The sequence below is a fragment of the Aspergillus piperis genome (genome assembly GCF_003184755.1).
Source record: "Aspergillus piperis CBS 112811 unplaced genomic scaffold BO85scaffold_14, whole genome shotgun sequence".
Classification (NCBI taxonomy): Eukaryota; Fungi; Ascomycota; class Eurotiomycetes; order Eurotiales; family Aspergillaceae; genus Aspergillus; species Aspergillus piperis.
In genome coordinates this window covers 523,937-545,260 of record NW_020291604.1, presented here as the reverse complement: position 1 = coordinate 545,260, position 21,324 = coordinate 523,937, and the positions used below count along the sequence as shown (strand labels likewise).

The following is a 21,324-nucleotide window of genomic DNA, read 5'->3' as shown; positions in this document are numbered from 1 at the left end:
GTGGGAGATTGTATGAAGAAAGAATGTCCGAGTAGGTAGATGCCCTTATACGGAGGATTATAGTTACCAGCTACTACAACTGACAAGGTATCTATGCTTATGCATCAACTAGTTTGACTAGCCATAGAATGGTAATCTCGGTACTGGCGGAGAAAATGATAAAAAAAAAAGTGAAAATTGTAAACAGAATCAACCTCCTACATTGATTGATCCCACGTAGCAAGTCAGTCAGTCAGTCAGTCAGTCAGTCAGTCAGCGATGATCCACTAGATACTAGTTTACTAGCCAGTTACCTTAACTTATCTAGTAAGTAGTAGTAGTGCCAAACGCCAAATGCCAAAAGCCAAATGCCCAACAACCAACGGCGCCAACTAGATACTACGTACTACTACAGTAGCCTGCCTAAGTAGTAGATAGTACTCTACTTACTCAGTCTCAAAACCTTTTAAGCCTTGGCTTTGCATTACAGTAACCCCGAGCCTGGCACATATACTTTCCTATTTGAAAAGTAAAAATAATGAAGAGAGGAATGGATATCCAGAAAAGGAACTTAACCCCGAGCCAGCACCCAAAAGCACACCCGTGGCAAAGAAAAAAAAAATAATAAAGGAAAATTCATTATTCTAGAATATATCCAAAAGTAGTGGAAAGTGTGTTAATCAATCAGATAAGCCAAACCCGCTCGCTGGCTGGCCCACCCCAAGAGGAAAGGAAGGAAGGAAAAAAATAAAATAAAATAAAAAAAATAAAAGAGATCATCTGCACAGGCTGGCATGCGGCGCCGCGGTGTGCCGTGCCGAAGTTTTTTGACTGATTGATTGATTGAGGGATTGATTCCTCCGTGCTTCGGCGGTTTTGCTTTAGTTACTACGTACTTTACTTTCTTAGTTTAGTTTCCATGATCCCCCATCTACAGAGTAATTAGTTATGGAGTAATAGTCTGTTCGCTTCGTGCCGAGGAAAGGTTTTTCCTAGGTATTTAGATTAAGTAATGGGAATGAAGTGTAATAATTATTTTATTGGGATTTTTTATGCTGGAAGGATGGATGCCTGGCATCGGGGCGAAAAAGTATTCATTATTCATTATTCAAGAGTACTTCGGAGTAGTCGGTTGAATTATGGAGATGGGGCTCCGTCATCGGATCTGTCGTAGTTAGTTTTGCCTAGGTACTTTGGAGGTTCGTTAGTAAGGTAAGTTGTCTGAGGCAGTCTAGGTCGGGGATGCTGATTCAGCAGGTAGATAGTCAGTCTGTGTGTGTGTGTGTGTGCAATGCAGGTGGGAAAAAAAGAAAAGATGGAAAATTTTGGGTAGTTCCGAGGAACACGTTTAGTAGGTAAGTTCCATAATAGTAATGATGTTTAGTTATCATGCGGAGGATAGGCATAGTGGGTGGAAATTCGAATAAGGATAAATTGGGGAGAAGCGGGCTAGAAAACACAAGGAATCAGGATGGAAGGAAGGGAAGGGAGGCAAGGCTGGATTTTTATCAATCTCTCCATCAAATTATATTTACCGAAGGGGCGAACTGGTGAAAGTTCCTCCCTCAATCTATTTACCCTATGACTATCTTACCTACTATCTAACTATCTACTACTTACTTGGGAGTAGTTTAGTTAAGAGAAAGCTGAACTAAGTTAACTAACAAATAAATTACTGCTGCTCCGGGCGGGACTGCCGTGCATACTGACTGATACATCCTCAATACCACTTCAACAGCTGCATCCACGCGGGGATTCGGCCCGGTGAAACAGGTTGAAACCACCTCCGAACGGTATTAATGACCCGGGACTTGCTTTGCTCCTTTAGTTCACCTTCAGCAGCAAGAAATTCCCGACTGTCCAGAAAGATTATTATTTCCTATCTTTCGCCAGTCCGTCCTCTGCTCTCCTCCTCTCACCTCTTCTCCTCTGCTCCCCTCCCTCTGAGGCATTGAATAACTTCTCCCTCCCCGTCTTGCAATCGGGCTGATCCTACCTTTCTCCTCTCCTCGCCTCCTCTCCGTCTCGCTCCCTCCCCTTCCGCCCGATATTCTTCCTCTCGGAGTCCGGCTTCCTCTCCGCTCCGCAAGTCCGTTTTTCTGCGTCGGCATTTCCATCCTCGACCAAGTTACCTCCACACTCCCAGCTCGACCATCTCCCCCCCGAGCTGTCTAATATTCGATTCTTCTTTCGAAGAATATAACATCGCCTCTTTCTCTAGCGACAGCAGCTGTGATACCAAACCAATCAAGCTCCATGGCGTCTCCCGAGCAGATTCCCGGGCAGGAATACGAGTATGTCGACCGTGTTATTTTCTCCTTCGTATTCGTGGCGATTTCGCTTGTTCGCGCAAGGCTATCTGCAGGGACTATCTCGCCAGCGGATATTTCCTGCGATTGACTGCGCTGTCCGATTTATTGCATTTTCCGGAGCGTTATTTGGCAATGATCTGCTTTCGGTGTTGGAATCCGCAGCTAACGAATCAATCTGATAATAGCTATGAAGCCCTCCCCTCGAACTACGGCTTAGGCCGGAATATGCTGGCTGGCGCTTTTGCAGGAATAGCAGTATGTGGAAAACACCGTGGTGAATTGGTGACTGGGTTCCGGTGGTTGTGCTAATGGGTGCTTGGTTGTTCTAGGAACACTCTGTTATGTATCCGGTCGACTTGCTGAAGGTACGTTGATGATTGTAGGGGAGGTTTGAGATGGGTTGGAGGTGCTGGAGATTGTTTGCTTCATCTCTTGTGTTGGACTTTGCGGGTGCGGTTGGCTAATGGTGGGGTTCGTACAGACACGCATGCAAATCCTGCATCCCTCGAACGGCGGGCTCTACACAGGGTTAACCAATGCGGTTTCGACCATCTACCGGATTGAAGGCTGGAGGACGCTATGGAAGGGCGTCTCGAGTGTTATCGTTGGTGCTGGTGAGTGCGACACTTTCGGGCGCGCCGTTGTGGGTGCTTTCGCGGCGGGATGTTGACCTGGTGAATTTCTAGGTCCGGCTCATGCCGTTTACTTTGGTACATACGAGGTTGTTAAGGAGATGGCCGGTGGCAACGTGGACGATGGGCACCACCCGGTAGCAGCTGGTAGGTTTTTGGTGTTTTGCTTGTGTGATGATTTTGGTGCAATTGCTGACGATGCCAAGCGCTGAGCGGTGCGTCCGCAACCATTGCTAGCGACGCCTTGATGAACCCCTTCGATGGTGAGTACTGCGCCATTTGCGCTCCATCCTTCTTAGTCTGTTTCTGGGGTGTTGGCTAACTGAAGCAGTCATCAAGCAACGCATGCAGGTCCATGGCTCGGTACACAAGAGTATCCTTCAATGCGCCCGCTCCGTCTACAAGGCGGAGGGTCTCCAGGCGTTCTACGTATCCTATCCCACTACGCTTTGCATGACGGTGCCTTTCACCGCCACTCAATTTGTCGCCTACGAGTCCATCTCCAAGGTCATGAACCCGTCGCAGGATTACGACCCGTTCACGCACTGCATGGCGGGAGGTCTGGCGGGTGCATTCGCCGCCGGTATCACCACCCCGCTTGACGTTGTAAAGACGCTGCTGCAGACCCGAGGGCTGGCCCAGAACGAGGAAATCCGGTCAGCCAAGGGTCTGTTCAACGCTGCGGCCATTATCAAGCGGCAATTTGGCTGGAAGGGATTCCTGCGTGGCGCTCGCCCCCGCATTATTTCTACCATGCCCAGCACTGCTATTTGCTGGTGAGTTTCCTTGCAACTTCCGACGGACCCATTGCAGAATTACCCCCGACGCTTGCGCATTGAAAACGGTTGCTGACGCGATCCTACAGGACCTCGTATGAGATGGCCAAGGCCTACTTCAAGGGCCAGGTGGACAGCTAGATGCAAGCACGGCTTTAGCTAACGACCCGATCGCATGAATCCGACACAATCCAGCTCAGCGACCCTTTTTGACCTCTGGTTCCGACCTGACTCGTCCGCGGATCCAAGAAAAAAAAGACCCATTCCCCAAGAAACCATTAGTCACATGAATAGGAAGAAAGCCCGACCAAAAGCAAAACAGAAAAAAGAAAAGAAACGAAACGAAAGAAAAAAGATAGTCTTGTTGAACAAGCAGTCAAAAACAGAACAAAACAAAATCTTCGTCATTTGCGAGCATCACGTGCGCAGGACGGACCCGATCGAGCGCTGCAGGCTGACATGAGCTCAACTGATCTACGGGCGGGTTGAAGCTTTCTGCAGCTATCATCCCCTTCTCCTTGACCTCCTCTTCCTTTCTCCCTTCCTCTTCTTTTCCCGTCTGCTCTTGTTCTCGTTCATCGGGGGGCATTGCGCCAACTGCCGAGGCTCTCGGACTTACTTAATTAACGCAAGCCCGGGCGATCACGAAATAGAGAACGGACCAGGAAAGGAGGAGGGATCCTTGACCGACTCCGAATGGGGAACCTTAACCTTCTGACGTGTATTTATCTGTTATGAACGGGGTGCTGATGGCTGGGTTTGATGGACGATGAATTCAGGCCTCCCGGGATGTTGGTGAGTGCTGCTTGTTCGTTATTATTGTTTTGAGTGCTTGGATCTGGGCCCTGAGCAAAAAGAAGGGCCCGGCGTATGTTTCAATTCGTGCTTCAATCGCGTTACTACTGGCGTTGGCATGCAGGGGAACATCTGGACGAGTTTCCTATATGTTTTTCACTTCTTCTGGTTGATCCTCGATTTGCATTTTTATAAGTAGTTCTGGTTGGACGTCTTTCTTTTTTTGTGCCCCCAATTTTTTAATGTTCGGATACAACTTTGCGCATCTGTCGGGTTGGATGCGGATGTTTCTGTATGTACGCTATAGAGGACCGGGATGACCATACTATCTATCTATCTATCTATCTACACCTGTCCATGGCTCTTTTTCTGTGCATGAATCAGCTTCCGAGACACGGTGAGACATGATTTTGAATTTGAATGGAATAAATGAAGTTGTAGGGACTCTGGGGGGTCTCGAGGGGCGATTCCCAAGCCAAACCGCATGGCCGCCAAAGCCGGTAACCAACGACGTCACGTAGAAAACTGGGGAGGGCAAAACCGCCGCCGGATTCTGTCGTTCTGCTGCTGCTTCTCTTTCCTTGCTTCTTTCTGGCACTTTTCTTTTCCTCATTACTTATTACTTCTTACTTCTTAACGTTCCCTCCCATGCTTGAGAGTGTTTCTATCTTCCTGTCATTCAATTGATCGCATACTCTCGTTTCTCCCACCCCCTCTCCCTCCTCTTCCTCTTCTCCTCTTCTTCTTCTCCCCCTCATCTTCATTCTCATCCTTATCCTCTCATCTTGCGGGCGGGTCCTGCACATTCCGCCTTTTCCCCAGCGCTGGATGCATGATGCGCCCCAAGCCGGCGTCTTCGCTCCAGAAGACCTACGATGACTGCTACCTGATGTGCTCCACTGCCGTCTACTTTGAAGGCCAGGTTCGTGACTACTCAATGCTACCTTCCACTGCTTCCCCCCCATTCCTCCTTTGCCTTCTCACAGAACCCCCTCCTCCCTTCCACACTAAATACTTACCTGTCCCGATCGGCAAAAAACAGCAAAATGAAGAGGAAGCCTTGAGATCTTGGCGCTCCGCCCTGGAAACGATCTACTATCACAACGCTTATCGTGTCCCTTCCAAATACACTCCCAAAAACGAGACCGAACGTGCCCTTCAAGAGTCCATCCGCCAGCTCGAGCTTCAATGCCGCGAGCGGGTCGATCTCCTGCAGGCCCTCCGCGAAAGCAGAAAGGATTCCGCCGGTCGATCGCCTCCTCGAACCACACCGGGCTGGATTGGTGACGGCACCGTCCCCGCGGTCGGATATACCGATCTCTCCAAACCCCCCACTATCCCCGGTCGCCCGCCCCCGTCCACCACCGTCAGCTCCGACTCCATCAGGAGCGATCTTCAACCAAGCGCCGCGGCTTCGTCCCGGCCCATCCCCATCCCCGCTCAGCGCACCCAGTCGCATTCCTCGGGCAAAACGGACTCCCGCACCCCCAGTCCCGAGCGCCGGAAGATCATGCCGTTCACCCTGCGTACTAGTGATTTCAAGAAATTGGGCAAGAAGAAAGACCCCTCCCGACGGAGAGAGCTGCGGCCGGCCGCAGCTTCTCAGGCCGCTGGGCTGGCCTGGGGGAGTATCTACAACACTCCCTCTTCGCCCGACAAGACCGCCAGCGATGCTGCTCTCGCCTCCTCCCGCCAGAGCGCCTCCAATGACCCGAGCTTTCGAAGGGAGCCGGCACCCCTTCGCGCCCATTCTGGAGATGGGCATGTCCCGCGGAAAGCATCGAATCCACCCACAGACGATCCAGATAGCCGTCGCACCGGACGAAAGCCCCGCGTGTCGGACCAGCCTGTCCGGCGGTCGCCTGCGAAGAAGTCGGCATCGAGCACTCCTTCGACGACACCGACAGTCTCCGCGTCTCGCACCCCCACTGCGGAGAGTCAGTTGCGGGCGTCTGCTCGTTCGCAGTCCGCCTCCGCAGGACCTGATGCGAAAGACGCCGTTCGTTCGCAGCCTCCGCCGAAGCCATCTGTGAAGCCCAAGCCGGTAGCATTGAGGTCGGCCAATCCCACTTCATCTTCCCCCCGACGCTCTGTTGAGCCCACGGAGCGCTTAAGCCGGCCACCGACCAAGTCAACATCGCGTCCCCGCCTCGCCCCCACATCATCTACAGAGGATGCATTGGTTCCAGGTTTAGATCGTATGGCGTTATCGGGCAACAGTCCGGTCCGACCAACACCACAGCTCAAGCGGACCATAACGCCACCGTCGAGTGACCCAGAATCGCTCGGCCCCAAGTCTACCGAGCCAGACGAGGAAGATGCAGAGGTAGATGAAGACGATATGTATCTGGATATATTGAACAGGCTTCCCAAGGGGGTAGACGTCACTGCTGCTCGACAGATTCTGAACGATATAGTAGTCCGCGGCGATGAAGTTCATTGGGACGATATAGCAGGTCTAGATGGCGCGAAAAAGGCGCTGAAAGAAGCCGTGGTCTACCCATTCCTCCGGCCTGATCTCTTCTCCGGTCTACGTGAGCCTGCCCGCGGCATGCTTCTATTTGGGCCTCCAGGCACAGGCAAGACGATGCTGGCGCGCGCAGTCGCTACGGAATCCAAGTCGACTTTCTTCTCCGTCTCCGCATCGACACTGACTTCCAAATGGCATGGCGAGAGCGAGAAGCTCGTACGTGCTCTATTCGGACTCGCCAAGGCCCTCGCTCCATCCATCATCTTCGTCGACGAGATCGACTCGTTGCTCTCCGCCCGGTCATCAGGAACTGAGAACGAAGCCTCCCGGCGATCGAAGACGGAATTTCTCATCCAATGGTCTGACCTGCAGCGTGCAGCCGCCGGTCGCGAGCAAAAGGACAAGAAAATCGGCGACGCCAGCCGCGTGCTCGTCCTCGCGGCCACAAACATGCCCTGGGATATTGACGAAGCTGCGCGTCGTCGATTCGTGCGTCGACAATACATACCTCTCCCGGAGCACGATGTTCGCGAGCAACAGTTACGGAAATTACTCAGTCACCAGGTCCATGAACTTTCCGACGAGGATATCGAAGTTTTGGTTCAAGTCACTGAAGGTAGGCAACATCTGCAACTCCCCCCTACATGTATACAATGGATACAGAAACTAACAGCTATATGAACAGGCTTTTCAGGCTCCGACATGACCGCCCTCGCCAAAGACGCAGCCATGGGTCCTCTCCGTAACCTAGGCGAAGCGCTCCTGCACACCCCTATGGACCAGATCCGGCCAATACGGTTTCAGGACTTCCAGGCGAGCTTACTCTCTATCCGTCCTAGTGTGAGCAGGGAAGGGTTACAAGAATACGAAGAATGGGCTAGACAGTTTGGAGAGCGGGGAGGATAATCTTTTTGGCTGTTCTAGCCTTTATGTCACGGCTTTTATTTTGCTCGTCATTTGTCTGGCGTAACCGGCTGCAATTGGATACATGGTGTGCCAGGACAGGGGTAGGTTTATGTCTCATGTTGGATAACGATACGGTATGGTACGGGTATGATATGATCTTTTTTTTCTTTGGTTCGGATGGTGTGTTTGTTTTTCTTCTCTTGGGAATGAATGCATTGCTTATAGGTATTGGGTAGGTTAGGTTAGGTTAGGTTAGGTCATTGGTAAGGGGCGCGTGTGTGTATGTTTGCGTGTGTGGGATGTGTCAGCGTTTCATCTGAATCAGAAATCAAATTCAAGAATCAAATTTTCAACCTCAATGCAATGCAATGCAATGCAACCAATCGGTAGCCTACGGAATTGTAACTGAAGTAATGTTTCATCATCATCTTTTCCCCTCTTCTCATCTGGTACCAAGTATCAAAGAGGAGAGAGGGGGGAAATGATGTAGATAGTGTAACACAGGGATGTAACATCACCTACTAATCTGCTGCTAACTTAAGTAGAGAGAGAGAGAGAGAGAGAGAGAGTATACATCACCACTCAATTCATATGATCTGTTATGTATAATATTACGTGCCAATTGAACGAAAGGAAACGTAAAACTGATCAACCTATCCATACAACAATATGAATATAACCAATGCTTCATACTTATTATTCCCAACATTAAAGTGTATTAGTTAGATATGTAGTAGTACTAGCCAACTACTAATTTATTTAGTACTAACTCCTTGTAAATATATACTGCTACTGCTACTGCTATTGATTTCATAGTACTAGTTCCCAATGATCTGAGTGAGAAGATGGAAGCTACTTACTACTTACCAAGTAGTTACTAGTTATATATTATTATTATTACTCCTCCTATTAGAAGTTACTGGTACAACAACAACAACAACAACAACAACAACAACAACAACAACAACTACTACTACTACTACTGTATTGTAATGCATCCATCGTCTTGAATCTAGACAGACAAACATTTGAATGGATAGTTGTTGATTAACTAACTACTTGATCACTTCTATGTATTGAAGACATGGTGATAGACCGAATGACTACTACTGTACTAGTACTAAATAGAGAATTTCCATCATAATTTATATATCCATTTGAAATCTAACCTAAGCTATGCTAACCTAGCCTAACATAGATTAGATAAAAAAAAAAAGTATCTACCAGAATAGAGAGGACTAAAAAGACGATATCGTATGAAATGTGAAGAGAGAGTAAAAGAAGTAGAAGTAGGAGACATCAAAAGGAGGGCGAGAATGAGAGAAATAAAACTCAAGATCAGAGTCATTCGTGGGAAGAAAAAGAAAAGAACAGGGTATATAGAATTCCGTGTATAGAGGTGAAGGCAGAGGACAGACATATAGATGAATCAGCGTGCGTGGTGATAAGCGGTCACGGATGGACAAAGGGAATGATAAGTGCGAGGTAGAGATTGGTTGGTTGGTTTGCATGGTGATCTCGAGAGCGAGACACGGGGGTGCTTCGTAGGTGGAAGAAATGCCTCTGGGAGACCAGCGTGGCAACCATCTGTAACAGAGGTCGAGACATGCATCAAAAACAAGAAAATTGGTATCCGGATTCAACTCCTACAACTGCAGCTAGCAAGAAATGAAATGATAAAAAACATAAAAACCCAAGCCTGAATCAGGCTAGATATCTCAAAAAACCATCACGAACCTCTCTCCCAACCGCGTATCATCACCTCTTTCTACAGGTCTATCAAACTGCCACCCTGTTGAGGTTGATGGTACGCCTGTTGTCCGCCCCAAGGGTTGTTGGCTGGCTGTGCAAAGCCCGTCTGCTGCGGCTGCTGGCCGAAGAATGGGTTGTTGCCGGTGCGTGTCGCCCGTAACCGATCCAATCCCTGACCAGCGGAGTTGACAAATGTACCAGGAGCGGTGTGCTGCGCCGGAATACGCAGATCGCCAGTGTTGCCAAACGTGTCCTGGCCTTCGCCGGACGCCAGCAGCGCATTGAGCTGGGCGCGGTGCGGATCTTGCATTTGCGGAGGTGTGCTCTTCGGAGGTCCGAAGCTCTGCTGTGGCGGTGCAAGGTTCTGTGGGGACTGGAAGTTGGCGATTGGGTTGAACGAAGTGGTGGCTCGCTCCTCGGCCAGCGTGTTCAAGGACGGAGGTCCAGTCTGTGCGGGCTTGGGCTGGAACTGCTGCTGCGTACGCTGCGCAAATGGGTTGTTGGATCCAGTGGGCATGGGCTTCAGCGCGTCCGCCGATTGCTGGTTAGTGGCCCATGGGTTGTTGGTGCCGGTCGACAGGAAGTTGTCCTGCGGTTGCTGATTCTGGAACTGTTGGTGCTGCTGCTGCGGCTGTTGCTGTTGCTGCTGGGAGAAGAAGTCGGTGCTGCCGGGAGCGCCCCAAGGGTTGTTGGTATTGAAGGCAGTGTGTTGCGGTTGTAGCGTTGCTTGCGGCTGCAGGAAGTTCTGCTGTTGCTGCTGTCCATAGGGGTTCTGATCGAATGCGGAGGGTTGGCCCTGGAATCCATTGGCGTATCCGTTGGGCATACCCGTCATCTGTCCCTGGAACCCAGTGGGCTGCGCATATTGGTTGTTCAGGTAGCCCGTGGTCAGGGGTTGTTGAGGATTGATGGGGTTGCCGAACCAGTCGACGGCGTTCTGCTGCTGATAGCCCTGGTTGTAGCCAGTGGGCTGTGCCTGGGCAGTCGGCACAGGAGTGTCGTCAAAGAGCGACTGCGCATTGCTCTCCTCCAGCTCGCGCTTGCGCAGCTCTTCCTCTTCCTTGCTGAGCTTGATCGCCCGAGCCAGGTCCTCGTCATCCTCGGCGCCAGCCTCCTTGGCGCGGCGCTTGCGTTCCTCCTCGGCTTCGTACTTGCTTGCCTCAATGGCCAACCGATACTCGGCATCCTCGTCATCGTTGGTCGCACGGCGACGCTCGCGCCGCTCACGGCGCGGCGGTTCCTGCCCATAGCCTTGGTCATCGAGTCCGCTCACACGGGACTTCCACAACTTGCGGTCGGAGCGCTCACTGCGCAGTCTATCTTCGTCCATAATGAGGGATGTAAGTTCCTTGGCGGCAACACGGACTGCCCAGGGACGAGTTAGCCACCACCCGGAATCCGGGGAAAAGCAAAACCACGAATTAGGGGGAGCCTACCATTTTGACCAACATCTCGACCATCCTCATCAACGTATTGGAACTCGCGCAACGTCTTGATGATGTAGACGTTCTTTCGGGCCCAGGTGACGACCAACTCGGAACCTTCGTGTAGACAGTAATCGAGGACCTTCAATGACTTGAGTACGTGGCGCCAGTTCTTGCCCTTGTCGTTCAAGCGCTTGTCCAGCATATCCATGATCTCGTAGAAATCGGTCGGGCTAGATGATTACACCGGCATCAGCTTTGGTCGAGGACCACGGGAGCCAATGGCGGGGAGTAAGTGGCCTACCTGCTGAACGTCAAGGCAGCAATCTCTGCCATTTCGGTCCCCGTAGGACCCCAGGGGTCATTACTTGTGGCTGTACGAAACGAATTCACATGTTAGCGGAGTCCGAATGTCAGATCCGACCATTTGTCAGGGATACCGTCCCGACCGACACCGTAGCATGATGCCCGATTGCGAAGGGACCCCCAGAAACCCCGGAATGAAGGAACAGACGGAAACGTACCATTTCGAACTTTGACCTGGACGGAGGAATAACCTTTGGTCACGTTCTTGACACTGCGCACGACTTTGGACATTGTGGCGAGTAGGTGGATAGGGGGGTGAGGTTGATTGTAGGTGGTGTATGTGGCGTGGGGGATGGAGGTTGTAACGGCGGGAACTGGAGCCTCGCAATGACGGACTCGGATCTCAATCCCTTCGCGGGGGGTGGAAGTGGACGGGAACGCGCGACACACGGGCGATGACTGGGGAGGGGGAAAAGAGAGAGATTTGGGGAGGTAAGTGCGATGGGAGCAGAGCCAGCCCGTCTCTCCTTATCGCGCGGGTGAAAGTGGGGAGGATGATGGGGAGCGAGAAGTAATAGCAGTAGGTAGTAGAGGTGAAGGAGGATGAGGAGGAGGTTAAGGTGAAAGAGAGAGAGAGAGAGAGTAGTAGTAGTAACAGTCAGTCAGTTGGTGGCTGTTTAAGGCGTTAAGGTCGGGGGAGTCTGGCGAGTGGCTGAACTGAAGAGGAACTCCGGCGGAGTATGTAAGCCGGATGCACACCAGTAACCTAACTAGTTTTTAATTAACAGAAAAACAGGGGGCAAGAGAGATGGATGATGATCGCTTGCACAACGGGAAAAGGAGGGAATGGAGAGAGAGAGAGAGAGAGAGAGATAGAGGATGGGGACGGGATGAGAATGGAGAGGGTTACAAGAAGACTGTTCGAATGGATGGAGAAAGAGAGTAGAGGGATTGATGTTGATTGTAAGAGTCAGTTTTGGTGGGCACTTACACCGGGAGATGACGACGCAAGCCTCAAACCAGCCAAAGTTTATCCAAACCACGACCGTTTTACTTTTTATTTCCCTCTGCCCAATTCGTTTCCAGGAGGGTTCATAAAGGGTTGGAGAACTCAAATTGGATATTTGACAATCTCGAAAATGGAAATCGAAATCCGGGGGGAGAGAAATAAGGGATGGAGAGTAGGAGAGAGATAATTGAGGGCGTGGGTATTGATCAGGCACTACAATACAATGTATGGACTCTAGCGAACTAGAAGAAGGGAGGGAAAAGTCAAAAAAAGGGTCCACGACGAGGGAAAGGATGGAGACAGTTACAAAAGTAGTCAAGTATCAATCAGACCATGGCAGAATTTCTTCAAAATGACACCATCTGTTTAGTTCCTTCCTCGCCTTCCGGACAAATCCTACTACATACATTATACAGATTCTTGCCACTTGGTTCTGGGGCGGTGCTTATAATATTATTTATTACTTTTGCCTCTACAGTCCGAATTATTCTTACAGTATATGCCGTGGGTTAATCAGCACATACTACTGTCAAAACCTAGAATAATAATAAATTCATCTGGGTATTATATAAATAGTAGGAAGTATCCACCGACGTCATCGGCCGGGTCACTGCAGCAGTCCCCTCTCTTCCCCCCAAAACACGTTCCTGACCAGCAAACCCTTGCTGCCCTGCAAAGTACTAACTGATGATTCATCCAGAATCTTCCTCAAAGCAAGGAATGAAATTGAACTGGACTCCCCCTCCCCCCCTCCCGGGCTCAACTCTTTTTTGACAATCTACTGGTCTATCTAGATAGTATCGATCTCGTATTTCCATGTAATTCCCGGGGATGCGTCCAGGCAGCAGGATTGGCAGTCCGTCGTGTTCCGTCGGGGCTTGATCAAACCCCATTGTTCTAATCTTTAAATTCATATCTACTACTACCTTCATACTACTATTTACTCTCCACCGGCTAGAGACTTTATCACTCAAGAAGTAGTACGGTCGGATGCTCTCAAATTCATAATCTATCAGGTATTCCTGACACATGCAAAACCCTGGAATCGTAGAACATAAAAGATGAATGGAAATATAAGCCTCAGAAAAATGGAAAATAAAAATGGGCAAGAAGGAAATACAAGGCAACCAAATGGCATCATCTACGCACGGCGACTCTCCTCTTCCAGACTCAAATACTTCGCCTCCGCCCCCTTGATGCATGCAATGTTCGCCCCCAGCTTGTTCAACGTCTCCACGTACTCGTCGTACGGGTCCGAGTCGAACACAATGCCGCCGCCCGCCTGCAGGTAGGCCACCCCGTTCTTCACCATCATCGTCCGCAGCGCAATGCACGTATCCATCGCCCCCGGCATCTCCGTCTGGCCATCCGCGCTGGCGATGTTATACCCGAAGTAGCCAACCGCTCCCGCATACACTCCGCGCTTCTCGGCCTCCAGCTCCGCAATCAGCTGCATCGCCCGCACCTTGGGCGCTCCTGACACCGTGCCCGCCGGGAAGATCGACCGGAACGCATCGAACCGCGTCTTCTCCGGACGCAGGATGCCCGACACCTGCGACACCAGATGCTGCACGTGCGAAAACTTCTCCACCACCATCAACCGGTCCACCTGCGTCGTGATCGGGTCGCACACCCGGTTCACATCGTTGCGCGCCAGGTCCACCAGCATCACGTGTTCCGCCCGGTCCTTGATGCTGCTGGTCAGCTCGTTGGCCAGTGCCGCATCCTCCTCGGGCGTCTTCCCCCGCTTCACCGTGCCCGCAATCGGGTGCGTGATGATCCGTCCCTTCTCCTCCTTGACCAGCAGCTCGGGACTGGCTCCTACCAGCTGGAAGTCTTCGCAGTCGATGTAGAAGAGATACGGAGACGGATTGACCGTGCGCAGATGACGGAAGAGGTTGAAGGGATGGAGCGACGTCGGCCGGGACAACCGCTGCGACGGCACAGTCTGGAAAATGTCACCCTTGGAGATGTGCTCCTTGAGCCGAGTGACATGGCGCTCGTATCCTTCCCGTCCGATGTTGGATGTGTATTCCTGGTTTTGAATGATCGGGCCTTGGGGCGGAAGAGCGTAGTCTGGTCGAAGGAGGACGTCAATGGTCCGCTGGAGCACCTCTTGTCCTTGGCGGTAGACGGACTCTAGTTCCGAGTCGTTGTCGGGAATGGAAATGTATGTGATGACCTTGACGACCTGGAAGAAGTGATCGAAGGCGACAATCGTATTGAACAGCATGAAAAGCGACTCCGGGATTTGGAGGATATCCTTCATCGGCCGAGCCGTCTTGGGCTCGAAGTACCGCACGCAGTCATATCCCACGTATCCAATGGCACCACCAGTGAGCGGGGGCAGTGTCAAGCCAGGCACCGTCGCAACCCGAAAACCGGAGAGTTCCTGCTCCAGGATGGGCATGGGGTCGCACTCGGGGCCATGACCGGGACCGGTTTTGATGATTTTGCGGGGACCTAGACGGAGGCACAGAAATCGTCAGTCTATCAGACTACCCCGCCACACTATAGCATCGAGGGACATTGCTGCATACCAGCACCGACGAAACTGTATCTGCCAATAGTCTCGGTCGTCGCAGCACTCTCGTAGAGGAAGGACAATTTAGATCTGGACAAGCCGACCACGTTAGCGCAACTGTGCTTGCCCGCAAGCCATGTGGCCATTCTTGCCGAGCGCCACTCACTTCTCCGCGATCTTCAGATAAGCCAATGTGGGGGTCAACAGGTCGGCCGGAATCGACGTAGTCAACGGAAGGAGGTTAGGAGGAAATTGCGCATTTTTCGACTGGGCGATAACTTCGCTGGCGGTCTCGAGGGACGGCACGACGGTAATCTGCGTGAGTCACATGGGGACATGGAATCAGTATCATATCAAACGACCCTCCGCGGGGGGACTTCGTCGAGAGGCAAGAGTGAAACAGTGATTGCCTGTAAAACAAAAGGAAGAGGCACTCACAGGTGGCGCCATCTTTGCGAGTCCGAGAGCGATGGAATTCGACTTGTGCGGGGAGGAGAAGGAGGGGGGATTTGATTGAGAAATAAAAAGAGGCTAAGTTCGGGAAGCCGGAGGATCGGAGTATTTGCGGTGCTGACTGGGGACGGAGTAAATTGGGGAGGATTTAATCAAACAACTACTAGATAGTAGATACCGTCGCAGCTCCACAATTTATTGGGCGATATGAGCAGTTGCAAATCGGCAGAGATAACCAACAGGACTGACTATCTCTTGAAGGAAGGATGACAAGTCGTCGAGGTCCAAATGGCAGGCGGCAAATTGTTGGCCAATTCGACTTCTGGGAACCCAAAGCGGGCTAGCGTGGATGGAGGAATGGTTATCGAAGGTTGATCGAATAGACCGGTTTGACCGTCTTTTTCTCTCTCTCTCTCCCAGAAGGAAGCCTGCCGACGTATCTTTATTGCAGGTGGCAGTGTTTGTGTTTGCTACCCATCGGGAATCGAGATCATCTTTGTGGGAGATCTGAGGGCGCACGTGCTCTTCAGCTGGGATCTGCCTGTTCCTTCTTTGCTCTTCCAATCCCTGTCATCGTCGCCCCGGTTGCTGTGGAAAGTAATCCCCGTCGCCCGCGGCTGGCTGATTGTCCCCTCTTCAGTCTCTCGAACACAACAACATCACAGCCAGATCATAACTGACCGCACTCGAGTGAGTTGTTCTGCACCTGGACCTATAAACAGAAAGCTACCCCATCTCATCGTTCATACTGACAGCGCAAGACACGTATATTCCTGCAGCCCGTGCAGCCTGGCTGCAGCCCGACATCCCTCCTTGCTACCGACTACTGCCCTTTTCATCACGCACGCCTGTATTTACTGAACCTCTTTCTGAGAAACAATCAAATCATTAGATTACATGGTCCTAACCCTAGCCAACCATGGAACACCCGCCTCCATCTCATTACGATGAGTTATCCCCTCCTTCCTCGGTAGCGGGCCAGATCTGGGACATGGCGCTCACGGACCCCGACTATGCCTCCCATATCCTCGACTCCAACGACACCGCCGCTCCCGTCTCCGCGCGTCTCACAAGACTAGCCCATCTGGCATCCCACTTCAATCCGACCTCCAAATCCGACTCCATGACCCTTCACCACTGTCTCGAGACCCTCGAATCCCTGCTGGACCCACGCCCAGCCTTGACGCAAGAGCTCGCCCGATGCCGTCCTATGAGCCATTCCCGACAGTCCAACTCCATCGCTTCCATCTCCACGACCGACTCCCAAGATTTGGGCAATTCTGTCGCTTCGCTCGAAGAGATGTCACACCCTCCTCTCAAGGATATCTTAAGAGAGGTTACGACACTCAGAGAGGAATTCGACCGTCGTCGCAAGGAGTCCTCCGAGATATATGAGTTGCTCACACGAGAACGCGAAATACTAGCCCGGAAGATCGGCGAACTGGATGATGAAATTCACGAACTGTGAGGAACCCCAGGGACTTGTCGGTTTATGCTGTTGCCATGATCGCTAACATATCCTGTAATTAAAGAAATACAGACATTCTCGAAGACACCGCTGAGCGGGAAGCGATCCAAGGCACGATACGAGGGCTCGAGAGTTGGGTGGATGAATGGCACAAACAGCGCCTATTGATTGCCGCTAAGAAACAGAGTGCTGCCTCACGGCGAAATGGCCAACGAAGATGGACGAAATGCAAAGTCGAAGAGGTCGAGGGCGACGGCGAAGCCCTGTTTGAGGGAATAACGGCATGGATGCGAGGATGGAAGGACGTCGAGGAGGTTTTTCGCATCCGAGAGCAGAATCGCACTTTGAGAAGGGAAGAAAGACAGAAGACACGGGCAAAATACGTATGAACTGTTCGGCAGGAATGGGACGCTGGTCGAGAAAGACGACGAAGGCGGGAATGAGATATTGTGATTGGGTATCAAGCGTATCATCCCACACCGCAGCGGATGAGAAGGCTGCTGAATCATTCGCCTGAAGACCGAGCTTAGGGCGATCACTGATCGATCTGTCCAAGAAGAAATGGTACAGTGCAAGAAAGTAAAGAGGCAAAGAGAAAGAAGTCAATGTAGCCACCGTAACCATGTAGAGTTGCCAACCACCACCGCGTTTTTCCTGAAGACCCAAGCTGCGCCGTTTAGTATGGTCTAATCCAAAATCATGGGGGTAGAACTAGAGATTATGGTACTGAAAGTAGATTGAAGGATCTCTGGAGTGACAAGGATGTCTGAACACGCTCCCACATCATGGCACGTCGGGGCCTGCCGAGAACCGGGAGCGGAGAGACGAGCGCTAGCAGAGGTGCCGACGCTAAGTGTGCAGCACCCGGCTAGGGATGGTCCGGCCTGCCTTCGTCGCGAAAATAATAACGTCAAATGTGTATCGAATGGCTGTATTTACCATTTTCTTAATGTACTATCGAGAAGTAAAAGTTCGTAACGCAGCCGGCTCGCACGTCTCGTAAGAATCAGCGCTGCAAATTTACGATGGCCAGCTATTTAACGATAATCAGTGACAATATTTCACACGTAACGGTCAGGACGACATACCTGGTTTCCATAGCCGAAAGCAAGCTTTTTGCCATCGGTATCCCACGCTAGACTGCGATCCGGCACCGACTCCGCAGTGCCATTGTGTCCATTCACCATGGGACTAGACTCTTCCTCCTTTTTCTGCTCGCCGGGACCCGGCACTTTCCATGTGGCCAACGCAGTGCCTCCTCGCTGTGCATTCCAGATGAACAAACTCTCTTTACTGGCAGCAGCAAGGGCGTATCCGTCGGGAGAGAAAGTGCTAGCGAGAGCGGGTGCCGACGGACCGAGGAACAATCGGTGGATACACTTGAACTGTTTGGACTCCAGCTCCAAATGCCATACCTTGACTGTGTCGTCGGTGGAGGAAGTGGCCAAAACGATGGTTTGTGCTGTTTCTGGTTGTTGCTGCTGTTCCATATTGGGCTTCAGCTCGATGGCCGTAATGTCGCCTTCATGGGCACCCTCATGGCGCATGTCATGGGTAGGCACCCATAATGTAGCATTGGCGGAAGATGCAGTTACCGCCACGGGTGAAGAGCCGGCATTCGCACAGCGGATGAATGACCAAGGCTGGTCAGGGTCGCCAGATGAGAACGTCTTGGCGATGTGGATACTCGAATCGACATCGCATTGATAGACCGTTCCGTTACCACAAGCAAAAGCCTGGTTGGAGCCCAACCAACAAAGGTCAAAGATTGATCCCTCGATAACCTGAGGCGATGGGAATTCGTCCGGTCGTAATGAGTCGTCCCAGAGCGCTAGCTCAGAGATTCGGCTGTCCGAGGCAACCACAATCAAATGGGACCCGCTTTCCGCCCAGTGCAACCCAGTAATCATCCGCGGTACTTCGGGAAGAAGATCGACCGCATTTCCAGAGACGTCATACATGGTGATGGAGCCCCTCATGTCATTGTAGGTCGCGACGGCCAGCTTCTGGCCCAATGGGTCCCAGGCGACTGCCGAAACACAGGTGCTATCCCCCTTGTTCGCTACGAGTTTCTCCTGTACCGGATCCGAGGATGAAGACAGCCTCCACAGGCTGCAGAAAGTATCACCGGCGGCCACGACGGTAGTAGGGTCCCGAGGGCGCCAGAGGGTGCGAGTCACGTGATCATCACTAGCCAGATCGAGGATGGCGGTGTTGGGCCCAAGGTCGGCGGCCTTGGCGGGGGTGATCTGGACGCCAACGCTGTGGCCGGTGGTTAACGTGAAGGTCGGCGCCACCGGTGCTGGTACTGGTGCTGGTTCTGGTTCCTGGTCCTGCGAATCCGGTCGGCCGCCCATGCTCACATCTCCGTCACCGTCCACCTCCATGTCGGCTTTTGGAGGCAACTCATCGACTACCTCGGACTTATTTTCAGTCGTTACTCCATTAGTGTCAATTTCCATGGGAGTTTCATCACCGTTGGTCTCTCCGCTCTTGTGCGGCTTCTTCACGCCGGCGGGAGCTTGAGGTGGTGCTGATGCTGGTGCTGTTGGTGCTTGGGGTGCCGCCGCCGCCGCCGCCTCGGCCGTCAAGTGACCGTTAATCACGCCGCCATCTCGCGGAACTTTGCTTGTAGGCGAGACAGGCGCCTGGTCTGTGCCAACGCCTGCCTCTCCGGGGCCACTTTGACCCTTTTCAGTTTCGGGTTCCAGCGGCGTAGGCCCGAAAAAGTAGTCAGACGATGTGAAGGCCGTAGGATTTCCATCCTATTCATTTTATTAGTTCTTATGCTTTTTTTGTGTATGCATGTTACTCGAGAAATCTTGAGGCGCGTAGCATAAATATCAATGAATATCATACCCTGTCGAGCGAATGCTCTAGTTCATGATACTGCAGGCCCTTTTGTACCAGGGATACCAGAGCATGAGTTTTGATGTATGGGGCGAACGGCAAACTCTGCGGGTCACGATTCCACGCGCGCTGTAAGGTGAGTGCAGCCTCGCCATGCCCTGTGGGAAAGTTAGTTTGCTTTTCCCGTGAAGAAAGGATAAGCACCAAATTATAGGGAAAGAATATTACCTGACTCTTGAAGATACCTATATGGAGGTTAGCAATGCATACACACGGTCGAGGAACCCAATGACGCAGCATGGTAGGTACGTGTTACGGCAGAACGAGGTTGCAAAGGGACTCTGATACATACCTCCATATTAGGTAATTGACGTGATGCGATGTGAGATCGGGTTGTGCCATTGTTACATGTATGACAGCTAGTAAGGTGGAGGGTCCGCTAGCATGCCCAAAACGAAAGGCTTTCTCCGTGAAAGGTAGCAAAGGACTAAGGCGGGGATTACTGCAAGGCAGGGACTGGAGGGTACAATGGTCCGAGATGCTGCCAAGTCGAGCGCACCAAAGGTTTCAATGAGGAAGAAAACTCTTCTGACAGTTTCCCTCTCAAACAGAACCCGAATGAGAGACAGGAGGTCTCTGGACGAGAGGGGAGGGTCCGAGGGTAAGATGCAGCCAAGGCTGTTCAAGGGAGACGTTCAGTTCAGACGGTACTTGGGGAAGGGCGGATGTGAGTAAAACACGAAAAACGCAGGCTGGCGGATTAGGCGTGAGAAAAACTAAACCGAGGACCAGTCACAAAAGCACATTCTACATGCGCCTTGTTGCTGGACGGGGTTGGTGAAATCTGGTGAAAGGAACACGAAAGACTGTTCTTTGAGACAGAGGGACAAATTGAAGGGAGAATGGAAGAGAGGGAGGGAGTGAAGAGCGAATAATATCGGGACGGGAGGAAATCGACACCAACGTGTGGCTTAAAGATAGCAGACCCGCTAGCGAACTGCAAAGGCCGGAGGGAAGCAACACCAGAACCTTCGGGGAGTGGAAGAAGGCGGATGGACGGATAGACGGGGGAGGAAGAAGAGAAAGGGAAGAAAGAGAAGCAGTTCAGATCCGGAGCGGGTGAATGAAACGAAATGATGGAGAAAGAGAGTTATGGGACCGACAGACAAGCCAGACAAGACACGACCGGCCGATGACCCCAGGGAAGCGTATGAGGAACTCCCGTTAGTTAGTGCCAAAGGTAGTTCGGACAGACCAGACCAGGTAAGGTACGTCGTAGGATCGTGGAGGTGGTAGGGGTCAAGAAGAACAAGGTGAGGTAGGTTAGTTAGTCAGTGTCAGTCAAAAGTGTTAACACTAACTAGTTAATTAGGCTAGGTTAGCAGGTACGTAAAGGTACGTAGGTACTTGGTCGACTGGCACTTTTTTTCGACACTCGACAGTTTCGACCCTCACAGTCACGACAAGACAAGACAGTTTCCACGCCGCTGTGAAGTCCATCTAAAGGTTTAGTCAAGAGTTACGGGTCCAACCACGCCCAACCAGGCCAAGGGTAAAAAAAGAGCAAAAAAGAAAAGAAAAATTCAGAGCTGGAACTTCTCCAGGCGCGGCTCTGGGACGCTGTTTCAGACGCTGAACGCACCGGGAGTGGGCATTTGGGCCTGGGAC

General features: G+C 51.7%; 6 protein-coding genes across 6 annotated transcripts; 3 read left to right on the top strand and 3 right to left on the bottom strand.

The window, feature by feature from the left end:
- The first annotated feature begins 2,085 nt into the window (after positions 1–2,085).
- On the top strand, positions 2,086–4,336 carry mrsA (putative mitochondrial carrier protein). The gene is made up of 8 exons (XM_025665591.1): positions 2,086–2,273; positions 2,477–2,546; positions 2,621–2,656; positions 2,773–2,905; positions 2,978–3,070; positions 3,130–3,186; positions 3,255–3,699; positions 3,789–4,336. Exons 1-8 carry the CDS (start codon positions 2,236–2,238, stop codon positions 3,838–3,840), a joined length of 924 nt encoding a protein of 307 aa, XP_025513799.1. The 5' UTR covers positions 2,086–2,235; the 3' UTR covers positions 3,841–4,336.
- Positions 4,337–5,096: 760 nt separating this feature from the next.
- BO85DRAFT_401082 (putative AAA family ATPase) lies at positions 5,097–8,213 on the top strand. Its single transcript, XM_025657147.1, has 3 exons — positions 5,097–5,416; positions 5,537–7,580; positions 7,650–8,213. Exons 1-3 carry the CDS (start codon positions 5,327–5,329, stop codon positions 7,868–7,870), a joined length of 2,355 nt encoding a protein of 784 aa, XP_025513798.1. The 5' UTR covers positions 5,097–5,326; the 3' UTR covers positions 7,871–8,213.
- Positions 8,214–9,509: 1,296 nt separating this feature from the next.
- BO85DRAFT_68495 (epsin) lies at positions 9,510–12,058 on the bottom strand. The gene is made up of 4 exons (XM_025665590.1): positions 11,571–12,058; positions 11,351–11,420; positions 11,059–11,279; positions 9,510–10,987 (listed from the first exon to the last, which is right to left on the bottom strand). The coding sequence occupies exons 1-4, from the start codon at positions 11,641–11,643 to the stop codon at positions 9,639–9,641; spliced, it is 1,713 nt and encodes a 570-aa protein (XP_025513797.1). The 5' UTR covers positions 11,644–12,058; the 3' UTR covers positions 9,510–9,638.
- A 1,444-nt stretch (positions 12,059–13,502) lies between these two features.
- trpE (anthranilate synthase TRP2) lies at positions 13,503–15,335 on the bottom strand (the record flags this gene model as incomplete). Its single annotated transcript, XM_025661749.1, has 4 exons — positions 13,503–14,824; positions 14,902–15,002; positions 15,052–15,200; positions 15,324–15,335. 4 exons carry the CDS (start codon positions 15,333–15,335, stop codon positions 13,503–13,505), a joined length of 1,584 nt encoding a protein of 527 aa, XP_025513796.1.
- Positions 15,336–16,021: 686 nt separating this feature from the next.
- Positions 16,022–17,382, top strand: BO85DRAFT_68456 (uncharacterized protein). Its single transcript, XM_025665589.1, has 3 exons — positions 16,022–16,028; positions 16,094–16,802; positions 16,871–17,382. The coding sequence occupies exons 2-3, from the start codon at positions 16,258–16,260 to the stop codon at positions 17,193–17,195; spliced, it is 870 nt and encodes a 289-aa protein (XP_025513795.1). The 5' UTR covers positions 16,022–16,028; positions 16,094–16,257; the 3' UTR covers positions 17,196–17,382.
- Positions 17,383–17,812: 430 nt separating this feature from the next.
- On the bottom strand, positions 17,813–20,058 carry BO85DRAFT_489866 (WD40 repeat domain-containing protein; the record flags this gene model as incomplete). Its single annotated transcript, XM_025663630.1, has 5 exons — positions 17,813–17,839; positions 17,895–19,571; positions 19,666–19,814; positions 19,885–19,901; positions 20,009–20,058. 5 exons carry the CDS (start codon positions 20,056–20,058, stop codon positions 17,813–17,815), a joined length of 1,920 nt encoding a protein of 639 aa, XP_025513794.1.
- Positions 20,059–21,324: the final 1,266 nt, after the last annotated feature.

What these genes read in the sequence shown, in the direction of transcription:
- mrsA (XM_025665591.1), top strand. Translation starts at nt 2,236, where the DNA reads ATGGCGTCTCCCGAGCAGATTCCCGGGCAGGAATACGA. An exon ending in GCGCTTTTGCAGGAATAGCA is followed by an intron (nt 2,547 to 2,620) that starts GTATGTGGAAAA and finishes TGGTTGTTCTAG; the next exon opens with GAACACTCTGTTATGTATCC. An exon ending in GAGTGTTATCGTTGGTGCTG is followed by an intron (nt 2,906 to 2,977) that starts GTGAGTGCGACA and finishes GTGAATTTCTAG; the next exon opens with GTCCGGCTCATGCCGTTTAC.
- BO85DRAFT_401082 (XM_025657147.1), top strand. Translation starts at nt 5,327, where the DNA reads ATGATGCGCCCCAAGCCGGCGTCTTCGCTCCAGAAGACCTACGATGAC. An exon ending in CCGTCTACTTTGAAGGCCAG is followed by an intron (nt 5,417 to 5,536) that starts GTTCGTGACTAC and finishes GGCAAAAAACAG; the next exon opens with CAAAATGAAGAGGAAGCCTT. An exon ending in TTTGGTTCAAGTCACTGAAG is followed by an intron (nt 7,581 to 7,649) that starts GTAGGCAACATC and finishes CTATATGAACAG; the next exon opens with GCTTTTCAGGCTCCGACATG.
- BO85DRAFT_68495 (XM_025665590.1), bottom strand. Translation starts at nt 11,643, where the DNA reads ATGTCCAAAGTCGTGCGCAGTGTCAAGAACGTGACCAAAGGTTATTCC. An exon ending in CCAGGTCAAAGTTCGAAATG is followed by an intron (nt 11,421 to 11,570) that starts GTACGTTTCCGT and finishes CGTTTCGTACAG; the next exon opens with CCACAAGTAATGACCCCTGG. An exon ending in GCTGCCTTGACGTTCAGCAG is followed by an intron (nt 11,280 to 11,350) that starts GTAGGCCACTTA and finishes GTAATCATCTAG; the next exon opens with CCCGACCGATTTCTACGAGA.
- BO85DRAFT_68456 (XM_025665589.1), top strand. Translation starts at nt 16,258, where the DNA reads ATGGAACACCCGCCTCCATCTCATTACGATGAGTTATCCCCTCCTTCC. An exon ending in GATGATGAAATTCACGAACT is followed by an intron (nt 16,803 to 16,870) that starts GTGAGGAACCCC and finishes CTGTAATTAAAG; the next exon opens with AAATACAGACATTCTCGAAG.